At 38.7% G+C, this 16875-nt stretch overlaps 1 protein-coding gene across 1 annotated transcript in view; it reads left to right on the forward strand.

The window, feature by feature from the left end:
• NIBAN1 (niban apoptosis regulator 1) overlaps positions 1-16875 on the forward strand; it is a 123710-nt gene that overhangs the window by 36538 nt on the left and 70297 nt on the right. Inside the window, exon 2 of the mRNA XM_016145612.2 lies at positions 15829-15959. Within this exon, the coding sequence (XP_016001098.2) occupies positions 15829-15959 (131 nt within the window). The remainder of the gene's footprint in view (positions 1-15828; positions 15960-16875) is intronic.

The following is a 16875-nucleotide window of genomic DNA, read 5'->3' on the forward strand; positions in this document are numbered from 1 at the left end:
AATATAGGACAGTGTTCAGGGGAGGGTGGAGCAGCAGATGCACATATGGGAATCATCAGGGTGCACAGCCTGTGCAGTGGGGTTGTGTTTCTAAGGGTGAGAGTGGCTGATTAAGAAGTAAATAGGAAGTGATGGATCCGGGCGCCATAGATTTGGGATACTGTTCCGAAAGGTTTGATGATGAAAGGGGAAAAGAGGGTAGTTGCTTGAGAAGTAGAAGAGTGCTGTGTGTTTGCTTCAACACTTGAGCATATTTGTGGGCTTAGAGGTAAAAACCGGTGGAAAGGAAGATAATGACAATCCAAGAAAAAGAAAATAATTGATGGGGTAATAATTGAAATGTCTTCCTTTTGAGACAACAGGAAGGAGAGAAGTATAATCAATGATGAGATGAGTTTGAAAGTGGATAGGAGAGAATATAGACTCATTATCCTTATTTTCTTTAAAAAAAAAAAAAAAAGGAGAGTGGAGTTCAAGGAATCTGATGAAGATTCAGTAGCTCTTGTGGAGAACGGAAGAGGCAGTAACCAAGGATGCGAAAAAGGTTTGCTGAATAGTGTTGGCTTCAGCCGGGGCTGGAGCCCATTTGTTTGTAGTAGAGCCAGATGCATGTGATGCTTTGCAATGTCTTCTGCAACTTCTGGGAAGCCTGCAAGAAGCAGCCGGGAAAATGAGCAGATGAGTTGATCCAGGGCTAGAAACTGACTGAGCAGTTTTGATGACAGTTACTTAGGGGTAAGAATACAGAGATATTCTTGACCACAGTAGTAAAGGATAAAACACGGGGTTCCCGAGATCTGGGATAGTTAGTGAAGGAAGTTAAGCCTGGAAGGGCCCTAGGGGCTGGAGGAATCAGGAGGGCCGAAGGAGGGGAAAGGTAGAATAATGGGTTTAAAGGGGAGGGAGGGAGAGAGAAAATATGAATATAAATATGAGTATAAATGAGAAAGGAGGAGGAGAGAGTGTTGTGGGCAAGGAGTCGTGTTTTCATATATACCTGGTTCATTCATTCGATAAAATATTTATTTCTGTTCTATTATTCTAAATGTAATATATTTATAGTTCATTATATTAAATGAACAAGCAATCTTATCTCAGAAATTAAATATTTACTTAAAAACACTCTTATTTTAAAGCATTGGCCAAGTTATATATATTTTGTTTTGTTTTCTTAACATAAACCCATTATTCCAAGGGGATTAAAGAAGAATTAATGAATTATTTTACATTTCTGCTCATAGCTAGGTTCTCTCCCATCTGCTGTAGTAGTGAAAGAAGTCAAACGTTATCATATACATGTTACAATTGAACAAGTGAAATTTAAAATGTAAACTCAAGCTTCTTTTAGCTTTACAGGTGTACGACTTATTTACCTTGTTGCTTTCTTCTCCCTCATGACCATCTTTTAATTCCCCAGTTTTGATGTCTCTACTACAAAGCAGACCGAGTGGTGTCCATCTGTAACATTCTCGACCAGTTTCCTTAATGTGAAGAGCCAGCAGGAGCCATTATAGACACACTGGTTTTTTTTTTTTTGTTTGTTTTTGTTTTTTTGTTTAAGCTCATGGTGTTTCTGCTTCTGCAAGTAACAGTCTTCCTTGTCATGTTTGTATCTTTTGTTTGGAGAGCTTTAAGTACTCTGAAAGAATCTCATTATATCTGCCTGAGAAGCAGATGAGCAGATGGCTTCCACATCCGTAAAACGAGTACGTTCATGGATTTCTGGAACTATACTGAAATTTCAGAATTCCCTGTGGTGGTTACATAATATGCTTCTTGAAACAGGGGCAAATTCAGAAATGGACTAGAATGCATGCTGTTTGCCAGAAAGTCATTTTTAATTCCTATTGAGATCATTCTTTTTCTATTTTATAAAGTTACCAACTTCGACTTTAACAAAGCCTTTGCTGTGCATAATTTTTCTTTCAACCTTCTCCTCTCTGTCTCTGTCTCTGTCTCTGTCTCTGTCTGTCTGTCTGTCCGTCTCTCTCTCTCTCTACTGTTTTTCAAATTACCTCAATTGTATATTTACATGTTAGGAGTTTTCTCTTAGTGCCCAAGATTTCCAAGTTCCTTCACTAGATTTTCAGCCTTCAACTACCCCTCACTAGTTTCATATCTTATAATGTTCTATTCCTTCCCATTACAAAAGAACGAAGAGGAACTAGTAAAGTGCCCTCAGCCTCTGGAACACCCCTCCCTCCACACACCCCGAAGTTTCAAAGCTGGGTTGTCCTACGATACATGCATCAGAGAGCTTTGAATTGGGTACTGTAGGGGAGGGTAATAAAACTTTCCCTTAACCTCTTAAATTTAGCAGCTGCGTGCCGCAATTTGAATTGACAAAAGACAGAATAACAGGAGAAAAAACAACAACAACATTTATTTATGCGTACGACACACATACACGTGAGAGTGATGAGTATCTCAAAGAGGTTAGAATTTGGGGCTTACGTGCCATCTTAATAAAGGGCGATACATCTGTGGAGAAATGCCAAGACAAAGGAAAAGGGATTTGGGCTTCTAGGGGCAGTAAATTGTGGAAGAGTAAATGTATGGGGGAAAATCATGGAGTTAAGAGTTATTTTAGTCAGGTTTCTGTCCCCAGTGGTTTTCTTCCTCCTGGCACGGGAGAAGGGAAGGGGAACACATTCATTCACGGCCGAGAAATGTCGATCTTGCTTTTTGGCAAAGGAGGGAGGTCAGAGAGCTCTTTAGACATGTGTTGCTTCTTAATACCGGCAGCTCAAAATAATCCTTATGTCCAAGTGGAATATTTTGGGGTTGCATATTCTGATCGCCTCCAGTACTTTATATACAAGTGGGTACGTATATCAGCACAAAAAAACTGACTTCTTCAGAGCCCATGGCTTCTCTTTCCAGTGCGTGTACTGTGCCGGAATCTTGCCACTGAGTGCAAATATCAGTATCTATTCTTCATTACACTGCTATTAAGTATCTTAAAAATCATAAGAATCTACTGGAAGAACATACTGAAAATATGGGCTCTCTAGCCTTGGATACTTTCTGATTCAGGGGGTGTCTAGAGGTAGGGAATGGAATTTTATGTATTAAAAATCAGGCAGCCTAGGCGACTCTTCATTTAAGATGAAGACACGAAAGTTTTCTAGAACTGCGCTGCTCAGCACGGCAGCCATTGTCTGTGAGTGGCTATTAAAATTAAAGTTGACTAAAATATTAATTTAGGTGCTCAGTCACAGTAGCTACATTTCAAGTTCTCAGTAGCTGTACTACACAGAACGGTCATAGAATGTCTTCGTCATGACAGAAATTTCTATTAAACAACACTGTCCTAAGGTCATGTATTAAGTGATGGAACCAATCGAATGGGAATTTGGGCTTACACCTCTCGGAAACAGAATATTTGTCACCGTATGTCCAGCGTCATTCAGCAGAGGGCGGATCCGTCCAAGCGTAAGGCTTGAGAATTCGCTCTGTGCTGAGATAGAACCAGGCTTCTCCAGATTTATCTGAAAGCCCAGAATTCTTCCATTTGAAGTGTCAGTTTTGAAACCAGTGGGCCCTCTGAGAGTCCTTGGTGTAAATGGTAACATACTTGGAGGAAAGCAGACGGATGACAGCCACTAATATGACTGCACGGTTAGTCAAATTTGCATCCTTGGGAGCCACCCACCTCTGATGGACATTTGGCCAATCTCAGGAAGTTCACCTGGTCCAAGAGAGAATCTCCTTTTAAAATGTTTTCCTTTTGTAACTTAGAACAGTTTCTCTTCTTAAATCTAGACAGTTCTTCAGGTACTCTAAATGTTTCAATTATGTCAATGGTTTGGTTTTTGGAATGGTTTTCCTTTAGAGACAATGGTATAACTTTGTTGGTTGGTTTCCAGGCTGCCCTACAGAAATCTGCAATGTACGTAAAATAAATGATAACTTAAATTATAATATGGAAGTATAAATGCAGTATTAGTTATATTCAGCTGCCATTTAGCACTCTTCTTTTGTGAGACTATACAGTGTACATTCCAACTCTCTACTGGGAATAATTCTTCCCGTTATGTATTACCTCTTAATAGTTTTTATGGAAGGCATAGCTCAGGTAGGTGTGATCACATGTCTTATTTCTTAATAACTCTCTATTATCTACATAAAACAGTTATCTCTTGTTAGCAAAGTTTGAGAATGTGCTTCTGTTGAGTCTGTGGATAAATCACAATCTCATATGATACTGGTGGCCATGCAAAATGGTCTAACTTTTACAGAGGGCGATTCGTTCATTTTAATTAAAATTCACAAGACTCCTAACCAAGGAGGCACAGGTGGAGGCAAAAATCTAGCCTGTGCTGCATTCTCCATTCACGTAGCCGCATCTGCCCTGAGGAAGGGTACTTTCTCTAGTTTGCACAGAAGTGCTGTATGGGCCAGCAGCAGCCTTCGATGGGAAGATTATATCAGAAAGCTATCAGTTAGCCTCAAAACTATCACAGATTCATTATTATTCCAATTAAAATAGCAACATTGCTTTTTCCATGGAACCCGAAGTAATTCACCCTAGATTCATGTGGAAGAGCTTTGGCTGAAGAATATGTAAGAAAATTGGAAAATGAACCAAGACTACTTTCTAGATATTCGAAATTATTACAACACTGTAATAATTAAGACAGCCTGGTACTAATGGTGCAGGGATAGGCAATAGTCCAATGGAACAGCCTGGAAAGCTAAAAAAAACCAAAACAAACAAACGAAAAAACACACCAAAAATCCTTATTCAAATATGGAAACTTGATGGACATCAGAAGTAGTTACACATTTGTGGAGAAATGTGAACTAGTCAATAAGTAGTGCCAGAAGGATAGATATCTGTATGGAAAAGTATGAATTCCTAAATTATACTCGATGCGAAAATTAATTTCAGGTAGTAAAAAAAGGCTTAATGCTAAAAGCACTGTTAGAAGAAAATATAGAAGAACAGCCTTATGAAGAAAATAGTAAGGAAGGATTTCCTAAGCCAGGTACCAAAAAAAAAAAAAAAAAAAAAGCAAAACAGAGAGAGTAAGATATTATATTTGATTCTGCTGAAATTAAAAACTTATGTTCCACACTATATTCAATAGGAAGAACAAGCCACAGGTTGGAAAAAGGCAGTGTTCGCAGTGTTTGCGTCTGAGAGGGGTTCATGTCTGAAATCGATGACCCATGCCGACATGTCAGCGAGCAGAAGACGTATGGGGAGAGGATACGCATTCACAGAATAAGAAAACCGAATGACTAATAAATATGTGAAAAGATGCCCAACTCATTTGTAATCTGATACACGTAAATGAAGGCACCGTTTTTCGCCCATCGAAACAGACGAAAAGATGGGAGCGGGACAATACTTTGAGTTTCTAAGTCTGTGGCAGGAGGAAATTCTTACACTCTCCTGATGTTGTGTGAATCGCACAGCTACTTTGGAGGGCAATTTGGCAATATCGAGTGCAGGTCGAAGGTGCCCACTTTTTGACCCAGTATTCTAGACATACACACTACAGAAACTCCTGCATATATGTATCATGTATATTCACATCAGCATCGATTATAAGAGAAAAAGGAAACAAGTGAGGGGTCCATCAACAAGGAGACTGGAAAATATGTTAGAAGTATAAATAGCAGTTAAAATGAATAAACTAGAATTAAATATCCCATATATATAATAGATGCTATCTATCTATCTATCTATCTATCTATCTAATCTATTATCTCTCTCTCTCATCTATTATCTGGCTGAGAAAAAGCAAGCTGCAGAATGACGGGTAGAGACAAGTTTGAAAATATGCCTACAATGCTATTAATTATTTGTGGACACGTGTGTGTAGGAAAAGTCTAACATGACTCACTGAAATAAATATCGCTTTGAGTATAGTGGTGCCTAGTAGTGACACGGGGCATGGTAGAGGGGGCCACAAATGTAGCTGTAGTGTTTTGTTTAAAATTTTTTCAGTTAAACACAGCCTGATGTTAAGATTTTGTTTAGTTGGATAGTGGAGTTATATGTTATTCACTTTACTGTTCTATATGCTTGAAATGGTTCATAATGAAAGAAAATATACATATATAAAACCCTGGTAATTAGTGGTCTATAATTCAAAATATCTCATCTCTTGGCTCCTATAAAATAGGACATAGACGGGATTAGAGAAGCTTTGTTAAAGAATTTTCAAATATCATGTAGATGACTAGGTTGGTCCATAGCAGTGCCTTTTAACCTCAGTTTGGTACAAAATAGATTCATAATCTGTAGATAAGAAAATCTATTTAGCGCATTTCCCAGGGAGCCTGACATTAGCCAGCAAAGACTGCAGCTTTAATTGAGACAGTGATGCCACTTAATTGGAACACATGAATGGGATTAAGGGGTACTCAGATAAGGTCAACTAGCTTTCCTCGCTCCCAGAGCTTTGCTGGGTCTCTGCCTTCTCGCTAGCAACTTCTGCCAGTTGGGATGAACCGGAGCCAGATGCTTTTACTGCCCTTCATAAATTACTTAAAGGAATGTTTTAAAAACAGATTCCATGTATTTCAGAGTGTATTCTGAAACACATTGCCATGCTGATTCTACTGATGAATTGAGAACTCATTACATTGAAGCATTAGATGTTTACATTGCTTTTAACTGGTTATTGATCCAATAGTTTAATATACATTAAATAAGTTGATAATTGTGTCAGGACTCAATAATGTTTTTCAACTGGTTATATCTGTATTTTTCAGAGTTCTCCAGAGAAACAAAACCAATAGGAGAGAAAGAGAGAGGAAGACAGACAGACAGGCAGACAGACACAGAGACAGAGAGACACAGACAGACAGATTGATTTTTAAAATAAGAAATTGGAGGTCGACACAATTATGGAGGTTGACAAGTCCCAAGATTCAAGGTTAACAAGCTGGAGACCTAGAAGAGCTGATGGCATAGTTCCAATTTTGAAAGTCAGTGGGCTAGAGACTCAGGCAGACCCAATATTTTAGTCTAAGTCAGAAGGCCAGAAAAGGCCATTGTCCCAGCTCAAGGTAGGCAGACAGGAGGAAATGTCCTCCCAAATACTAACCTCTGCCAGAAACGCCCTCACAGGCACGTCCTGAATAACATTTAACCAGATATCTGGACACCCTGTGGCTCAGTAAAGTTGACACATAAAGTTAATCATAGCAATATCTTTTTACCCAGATTTAAGACCATTTCACAATTCTTCTTGACAAAGTGGTTTTTATTCCCAAAGAGTACTTACATTCTTCCATTAATAGAATAAAGTGCTTGGATTCCTCCATAAACATCAATGTAATATTTAGTAGAGAGAAAAACTTGAAAACATTGACTTCTTTCCCCCCCCCCCCCCATAAATGTCTCATTACTAACTACTTCTGTGACCAGGAGCCAATTAATTTCTTGATCTGAAAATAGGAGGAGGTTAGAAAGAATCACTATGATCCCGTCCAGCTCGAGAAGTCTGTAATCTTTGGTCTTTTCATCAAAATTGGAAAGTGGTTGACGTCGGCATGTCTGTGCCCCCATCCAGACGAACTCAAGCTGCTTTCTTAGGTGTATAGTGGAAGGTCGTCTCAGTTATTTAAGTTCCACTTATTTAGCCCCTTGGTACATATAATGACTAGTGTAAACGAATCTCACTTGTGAGGCTTAGACTCCAGCAGAGCTCACCTTGTGAGGTTCCAACACACTTACCAACTACCGCATGAACTCACTTTATAGGAGAGCGAGTTCCATGGAAAAGAAAAGAAGATGATTTTAAAGAACTTGAGACAACCTAAATAGTACCATCGAGGTTTTTGGTGTTCTCTCTCTCTTTCTCTCTTTCTCTTTCTCATTTTTAGAGAATTGCATATAATATCTTTTGGATAAATTTTCACTTATGTACATTACTCAAGAATTTTGAAACGTAGCGATAAACTGATCCACTCACTGGCAATCGTTAAATTATCAAAAAAGCAAAATCTGACTATGTGACTAGCCGTGTTTTGGACTGAGCTAAGTCAGACTTTATTGTTGGAGATGTTTGGGTTGTTATCAAGAAAACTGTATTCAGAGAACACAGTGCCTGACTAAGTCAAGTGGACAGGAGACAGAATAGTTTTGGCAGTTTCTAAATTCTTGTGAGGATAAGTTAGAGCATGCTAAGATAATTTTCACTGAGTGCTTGACCTGCCTTGTAAGTGATTTCAAAAAATCAGCTGACCTGTAGAAACGTTGAATAGTTTATAGAGTTTTTCCTGGACCTTCCCAAGCCCAGTAATGCCACCTTTCATTTTCCTAGCCAAAGTCCCCTTTTTCTCATTCCCCAGACTGACACAACCCAAGCACATCCAGGCCCCAAACACACTTCCCTAGAAATGCGTTTTTTTTACATTAGTGGCATAGATTCTTGAGAGAGAAATAGAAATTATAATAAAAAGCATTTCAAACAAATGTACTTCTATGTGGAGAGAAGAAATGTGGAAAAATGGAATGAAGAAAAAAGAAAGGATATAGTTAGGAAAATAAAAGAGAGACCTGGAGGAGACACCAGATTTATTGTGCTGGAAGGAGAATCACTTAGTAAAATTCCTAGACTTGTTGCCTGGTTTATTTTAAGTCTGGCCTGATTTCTTTTAATGTGTCTGTTGTGTTCATTTACATGGTTGCAATCTCAAAGCAAAGAATATCTTCGGGATTTTGGAATAAGCCTTTGATTAAAAATGTGCAGACAAAATTTAATAACTATCATTAGATTCGAAAAGATCAAAGGGAACCTCATTATTTCCGTTTTCAGAATTTGTTATATATTTTCCTCAAAACCGAAGAAGTTTATCCTGAATTCATTGTTCATATGATGCTTTTTGAAAAAGTAGCTGTGTCAGATTGGTTTAATTTTCTTTTCTTTTTTTTTTCACATTCTTCCCTCTTGTTTTCATAAAGAAAAAAACAGCCAATCTGCAGCTTCCTTGGGGGACATTAGACAGCTTAGAGAAGTGGCAAAATAAATAAGATTTATTCTCATCGGATGTATCATAAGGAAATTGGAGGCATGCTGTGAGGTAGTGGCAAAATAATCTTGAAAATTTCCAAGTACTTTTTTCCAAATGAAATGAAAGAAAATTTAAAGTTAGCTTCCATCTAATTATGTCTAAAGAAAGATGTGTACATAAAAGTACGAGCATATATATTTTTCGAACAATACTATTGGTTTCTCCCCCTAAGAAAGAGCAGACCAGATTTAAGGTCTTAGAGTTCTAGAAAGCCATTCTCTGAAATAGCTGACCTCAGTAGGTTGTTAATAAAACAAGAATTGTAACCTATAAAATGGTAGTATATTTTTTCCACACTTAATGTCTCATCCCATTTCTTATATTAACCTGTGAAAGTATTACTATTCTAAATATTTAGTGCAGATGGGAATCTTACTTTATTGCAGTGGCTGCGATCGTTTGTAGAAAACTGTTTTAGCTTCCACCTAGCCCACGGGAGCTGGTGGCTGGTCCGTTATGCAGCACCCATAAGTACATGTGGATTGATCGAATGCCCTTAAAGGGTGAAACTGTGTGGGCACATTAAAGATACCGGTCCTCTGTTAAAGCAGGGATTGGGAAAAATTGAGAGTCTCTAACGGTCCAAGGCGAAGTACACTGCAAGCCTAACTCAGAGTTTTGGATCTCTATAAGTGAGTCCTGGAAACCAGGGAAACCGTTCTAGTGTTTGCTCCTAAGCTTGTCTGCTTTCTATCCAGATGTTTTCTGAAACCGGAGAGTATACAGGAATGACTTTGATATAAGTTTTGGGAGTGTAATTGTGTGTGTGTTTTTCATCTTGGATTAACATCTGAAGTAAATCACAGAGAATGGAAATTGGTTATATGTCTCTTATTTTTAGCTCCAAGTGGAGTTTTTGTCAGATAGGACTCAGGGACTTGCTGGCATCAAGGCTGCCCAGGAAGAATTTTTCACTTTTCCTAGTAGGAGATGTTAAAACATCCATCACTCAAGCACCAATAATAAGTGTGCTTAAAAAAAATAATAAAACACAAGGTTTAGTTCAATTATGGAGAAACCAATTTATCCCCATTCTCTAAGGCATTTACTTAGAAGAAAGTGAGAGTCCTTGGGCATTTTTCTGTGTAATTAGATTTTTGCGCCTTTGTATTGCAAATTGGGATTTCTGATTTTTCCACCCGAAGGTGCAAAGCGATGGTGCTTAAAAATCTGAGACTAAAGCTGATGTTATAATTCATCAAGACTTTTAAACTTTTATAATCGGAGAAACTCTAGGGAAAATAAACAATAGTGGATATTATAATCTATCCTATAAATATTAAAAATACTTTTGTTCTCGCAAATTAATCTTCACCTGAAAACTCAATAGATTTTACGAAACTGTGCCAAAGGCCAAGTTAACTATCTGCTCCCATGTGGATTTGCCTTAGTTCTCAGGAAACAGCCGTTTTGTTAAAATAAACCCACTTAAAAAAAATTTTTTTTGGTATTTTCCCTTTTATAGTAACAATAAAAATGTAACATTTGAAAATTGTGATTTTGGGGGAGGTTAATGTCATAGGAAAAACCAAAGGTGAACTGTTAAGTAAATAAAACTGGATACAAAATATAATAATCTCGACTATTTAAAAAAATAATTGTAAAGTAGAAGGAAATAGAGCAAAAGTAGTGTTTGGATTTTTTTTATATCGTTCAGTACTTATGAGCTGCTTTTCTAAAAGACATTGTAGCAGGAAAGAATCTGTGTATTTCAGAGAGGACTATGGTCTAGTCGACATCAGGAATGGTGGGAAATAGGAGTAATCCACTATAGCAGTATCTCTCAAGAAAGACAATGAATGATGAAGACTAGAGTTGAGTTCGGCTACTACAGAACTGGAAGATTAACGAAGAACATTCTAGAATGAGAAAACATACAAACCTTTTAGGCTCTTCAGACTTCATATAAGTTTTACCTAGACACTTATATACTTCCCATGTTTGCAGACTGGTCAAGAAAAACAAACAAACAAAAAGGCCTTTGTTTGTATATAATTCCCCATATATAATTTCATGCACAAAATTCATTTACTAGCCTAAAAGGAATTAATTAGTAAGAGTCCGATTTAAAAAAAAAAAAATGAGTTGAGCTTTGAGAGCATATATTTTTCATAATAGATATTCAAGCTGAGAACGGTGCATTTCTTCTTTGTTGAGTGCATACATACAGTATTACCCTTGGGGGAGAGATAAACTATATTTAAACAGCTGTAGCCAAAGTGGCACATGGTTTGGGAAGAAAGCAAAAAGAAAGTGAGATTGTTTATAACTGGGAAGGGCCAAAAAGGCTTCTCGAGTTGGGATTGCCATCTGGGCTTGAAGTGCCTGAAAGTGGCTGGCAGGGCATTTAGGGAGAGAAGGAGAGGTGAACGCATGGGCGTGTCCAGGGACCGGGAAGTATAGTTCGAATAGGAGAGGTAAGAAATGGGACAGTGGGGCCAGACCCCAGACCTTGGGCGCCAGGCTAAGTTACCCCGTGGGGCGATGGGGAACTGTTAAAGGCTTTCAGGAAGGTGGCGACATGGTCTTGCAGCAGTGTGTCAAGTGAAACTTGTCAGGCTAGGACACAGAGGATAATGCCTCTACAACCTGAAGTGTGCCTATTATGGCTTTTGAAAGAGGTCCCTGGGAGCAACGGTAGCCATGCTTGGTTTCGAAGGACAGTTCCCCACTCTAACATCTGAGACTCGATAACTCGTGCCAGGTTTCTCTTGAGTGGGACCTTGGTAGTCAGCTTGGATTCAGCCTCTTCTTGTTCTGCTCCATCAACCCTGGACTCGCTCTGTCTACTCCCAGAATCGTCCTCTGCCGCACAGATCAAGCTCTGCCTTATTTCCCACAATCCTCCACGATCTGTGCACTGGCACCCCCTCCCCCCTCCCAGCTGGTTTTGACTTTTCTGTTTCCATTTTAGAACTGAGCGCTCATAAAATTTTCTTTGCTCTACTGTGATGCTGAGATAGGGCAGATGAAGAGACTTTTACATTGTTCTTAAAGAGATAATCAAGACTTGATTGAAGGTGTGGTTGTGGAGATGGTGAAAAATGGGGTGGATTCAAGAAATATTGCACAAATAGAAGTGACAAGATCTGAAAATTGAATATGGGCATGAGGGAGAAGGAATCAAATGGCAGTGCTGAGTTTTGGAACGTGTGTGAATTCAATAGGTTTTAAAAGAGCCAGAAGACCGTTTTCATATTTCTACATTGTTAACTGAAGCTAAGTGATACAGATAGAGCTGTTGGAGAAGGCTTGTTTTTTTTTTTTTTTTTTTTTTTTTTTTTTAACCTTTAGCGATAATTACCCTGAAGGGTGTTACAAGCACAGGATGGTCAAGAAAATTGTACCAACGCAATGCCCAGCCCAGGCTGCAATAATTGAGTAGGATTAGAAGAAATGTGTGCCAAAAATGCTGGTATAACAAAATGTGTGAGATGTCCTTCTACTGATTCTAGTTTTTATATTATTGAGTAACTTGTTTTCAGTGAAAGACCTCCCTGGCACTGTATTTTACAAACAATTTAGGAAAGAGAATAGGATACAAATTTGAGCGGCGGGTTGGGGAATGAAGGCAATTCAATACTCAAGAATCTTGAAAACTGTATAAACAAGCTAGTTTCAATGGAAATTTTTTCATGTGATGCTCATGGGCTGATCCACTGTATTTGAATGTTTTCATATGGAATATTTAATAATAGTCACATTTTATCGAGCAACTAAAGTGTCGATCACTGATCTGAGCACATTCTTTACCTGCACACTATCTCATTTAATCCAGAGAAAATCCTGTGAAAATGGATGTTTTATTATCCCCATGTTCCAGGCAAGAAAATTGAGGCTCAAAGACAGAGGCTTAGTGTAAACACAGCTATTATCTCAGGTGTTTGCTTTGGCTCATTAACGCCAAAGTTTTATTTAGTTGGTTTTAATTCAGGGGTGCACCAAGGGCCTCTTATGTACTGATAAATGTTCCTGAAAGAGCTGTGAAAATGTAGGTTACATGTGTTTCAGGCCTGCGATGAGTGGGATCCCTCTTCTGCATGGACAAGATGGTCCCTGTTAAAGAGTCGCTATAGACAGCCTGCTTTTGGCTTCGGCTTGATTTTTTAGTTCAGCTTAAGGACACTGCCTTGGTAGCTGGCTTGGGTGCTCCATCATCCCCATTATCGTCATCGATTTAATTACTGTGGATTATTGAACACTTTCTGTGTGCCTGCTATAGTGCTGAGCGTTTCAACTGCATTGTTTCACGTAATTACAATAACACTGGGAGATCGTTCCTCTTGTCTTTAATTTATACGAGAGGAGGAAACTGGCATGAGGTTCCATCGCTGGTAAGTAGCAGAGATGAGACTCCAACTCACATCTGTCTGACTCCGCAGTCCGTCTTCCTAACCACAGTAGTATTTTGACACAGTACCAGGCTCTTCTCAAATATCAAGATCCTGACGTTGGACTGTCCTTTATTCGTGTATAGACAGGCTTAATCTAAATTTAGATAAATTTTGAGAATTGCTTTAGATTCTCTTTCCCCTAGTACTTCTGACGTTGTTAGCTGTTTTATTCACATTTTGAACTGGGCGTTAGGTTAATTATCCAAGGAAGTTGTAATCCCTTTTTTTATAAGTGTTGTCTGGTGGATGATGTGTTGGCGATACCAGGTGCAGTTTTCAAATCACAGTGTTTTTCTCATTCATTGGTAGGGAGTGGTGGCATCATAACATCACAGTAGAAGCTGGGCGTCCTTGAGGGAAGCTTAGTGATGTGGCAGGAAACCAGGTTTCAGGGCTTTGTGGAGCTCCTCATAAAATGACATCCACTTCCTTTGATTTAAATCAAAGTTCTTGCAAGCGTGCCACAATTAGCATCGGAAATTAACAGGCTGCTCTTCTGCTAGACAAAATAGTGGTGAGTTGGAAATAAGGGCAAATTTTGTTAATTGTTTATATGTTTCGGTAAGGTGAGACTTATTCTCAGGATGGGGATTCTCAAAGATGTCTTACTTTTATGTAAGAAAATTATAGACGAGGATCTAGAATTTTATTTCTCATGTACTATATAAATGCTAATAAAAATAGTAACCAATTATACAGTATAAAGCCTGAGCGTATTAAAGTGTTATGCAAATGCTGATTAATAGTAATACCATAAACTCATAGAACAAGCAGAAGCAAGCCTGATTCAAATTATAGGAGCTTTCATTTGCATTTCCATGCAGACTATTATTAGTGGGTCTCGAAGACCCTTACAAGTAATAATTATTAAGGCCCATAGGTGGGACTAGAAAATGTCATTTTATTGAGGGAATAAGCAAGAATTCTCCTTTACTTCATTCATATCATGAGACCTAAATGCCTGAGCTGAAGTAGGCTTCTCCATAAAGAGAATATTCAGACACTATGGGTGTTTTGGGCTGTGATTCTATAGGTTAAAAGTTGGCAGACATGGATTTAAGGTTCTTGTATTGAGTATCTCAATCTGTGTGGTTAGAGCTCCACTTATGTTTGAAATTTTACATGCAAAATAGTTCTAAACAAATCTTGCCAGTATGCTATATTTTAATATGTCTCTGCTGGCTGTAATATCAAATCTGAAAACAAAAATTATGCCCAGTTCACATAAAGGTGTTTAAAAATGTTTTGGAATGTTAAATTAGGTTCATTTTTGTCTCAAGCTAATGTCTCATTCCAAGGACCAATCCCTTGTAAACACAGTCAATGAGGCCTATATTTATTATCTCCGTACTCTGTAGCAAGTCCTCGGAACATCGTGAAGATTTCTAATCTACTTCAGAATACTATTCTACTCTTTAAAGCCAAGCGCAGGTCACAAGAGCTCAAGACAATTCCTAGGGCCTGATGCCTCCTCTCTTTTTATTTTGAGTCCTCCAGCTTCCCCCACATGGTTGACTGTCAACTTCATTTTCTTCTGGTGTCAAGGGAGCATATTGCAGGTGGTCACTATTGTAAGGCAGCCGTGCATCCATGGTTATATGTCAGTGTCATGGAGATTCCAAGAAAAGTGTGGACAGGCAAGCCCCTTCTCTTACAGTTGGGGATGCTGGAGCCTGGAGAAGAGGAAGGGCTCCGCTGAGGTACTGTCGCTGGTTTTTGTCCCACTAGAACTGAGACCGGAACGGAGGTCTTTAGACCCTTAAAACTAAGCTTTTCCTCTACCTCCTGGCAATTACATAATGCTGTGAATGACAACAAATTTTAAACCCAAAAGATAAGGGTAGAACCAGAAGTAATAGTGTGGTTTTTTTTGTTTTGTTTTGTTTTTGTGTGTGTGTGTTTTTTTTTAATCTGGGGCTGTGTATCAGCAAGACAAGAGGTGGCATCTCAGGGGTTCGCGGACACATGGAGCGATGTGTGTACAGAGCTGACATGGGGACCCTGGGATTGTTGCATGACTGGAAGTAAAGGAGAATGAAGAGCAAGTTCGAGTGGAGAACAGGGGGAGGTGGAATGGTGATCGTAGAAGGATTGGAAGCATGGTTGAGATTATGGCCATGGCGATGGCTTATTGATGTAACGCGAAGAAAAATTCTATTGGTTATTGGGTGGATGGTCCTTAGGGACCACAGAGTTTTTCCATATGATGCCAGAAGTGGGAGGGAGAGGTAAAGGTGCGTGCAGCGTGCATCAAAGTTTTCAGGACATGCGGACTAATACATTTCTGGGAAACAGTGGTGTTTGGGAGACTGGAGGGGTGTGTATAGAATTATGTGGATAGGTATCTATCCTGTAAAAGATACTACATTTCTAAATTCTAACTTTCGTGTTTTTCCAGGGAAAACAGAGGCTGCTATCAAAAACTTCAGTCCCTACTACGCTCGCCAGTACTCTGTGGCTTTCTGCAACCACGTGCGCAGTGAGGTAGAACAGCAAAGGGATTCAGCATCACAATTTTTGAAGACCAAGGTAAGTCATGGGCATTTGCTTTCATATTTCTCCCACTGAAGAATGCTTTATAACTCATAGCGTATCTGAAATAAAGAATCATTAGAATGGCAGTGTTTTTTTTGGTATTTTTTTAAAAACTGTGTTCTCAAATCATTTCATACTCAAAAAATATACCTAAAGTTAGAACATATGGATTCTTGTTGATGGTATAATCTGTATTTTTTTTTTTAAACTAGCACGATCCAATTTTATGATATTTTCCCCACATTTATGTTTTGATATCTGGAAATTTGACTTGCTGTAGTAAATAAAGTTCAGTTTTAAAATGTCATCATTTTAGTGCCTTGTGCTATGGGCATTTTTATTTTGGTCATTGATCAAATATTGTTTTCTCTTCTAATCCCTTGGCTTATTCTTTCTCCTTCACTCAGCCATAATAATTATACAGAACCTCAACAAATAATTATCGATACCTACTATGTGCCAGGCCCTATTCCAAGAACTGAGGAACAAGGCAAATTCTCTGCCTTCCTAGTTTTATTCAATCGTAGGAGACTGTAACAAATAAATGAATACCAGGTGATAATAAATGCTACAAAGAAAAGTAAAGCAGAAGTCTTATTTTAGAGAAGATGGTCAGAGAAGCCCTCTGTGGAGATGACATTTGTGCAGAAACTGGAGAGAGAGCAGAGTAGGCTGTGTGAATATCTGTGGGAAGAGTGGTCCAGGCAGATGGAAGAGGAAGTGTAGAGACCCTGTAGCAATCCTAGCACCTCAGGAAGGCTGGCGGGCTAAACACAGTGTGAGCGAGAGAGAAGGGATGAGAAATGACTGCAGAGTGACAGGTAGGGACCAGACCACGTGAGACCCACGTGGACCACAGTAAGAGTTTTTATTTTAAGTGTGATGGGAACTCTTTGGAGAGACTTATAAC

The sequence above is a fragment of the Rousettus aegyptiacus genome, unplaced genomic scaffold, assembly GCF_014176215.1.
Source record: "Rousettus aegyptiacus isolate mRouAeg1 unplaced genomic scaffold, mRouAeg1.p scaffold_m13_p_17, whole genome shotgun sequence".
NCBI lineage: Eukaryota > Metazoa > Chordata > Mammalia > Chiroptera > Pteropodidae > Rousettus > Rousettus aegyptiacus.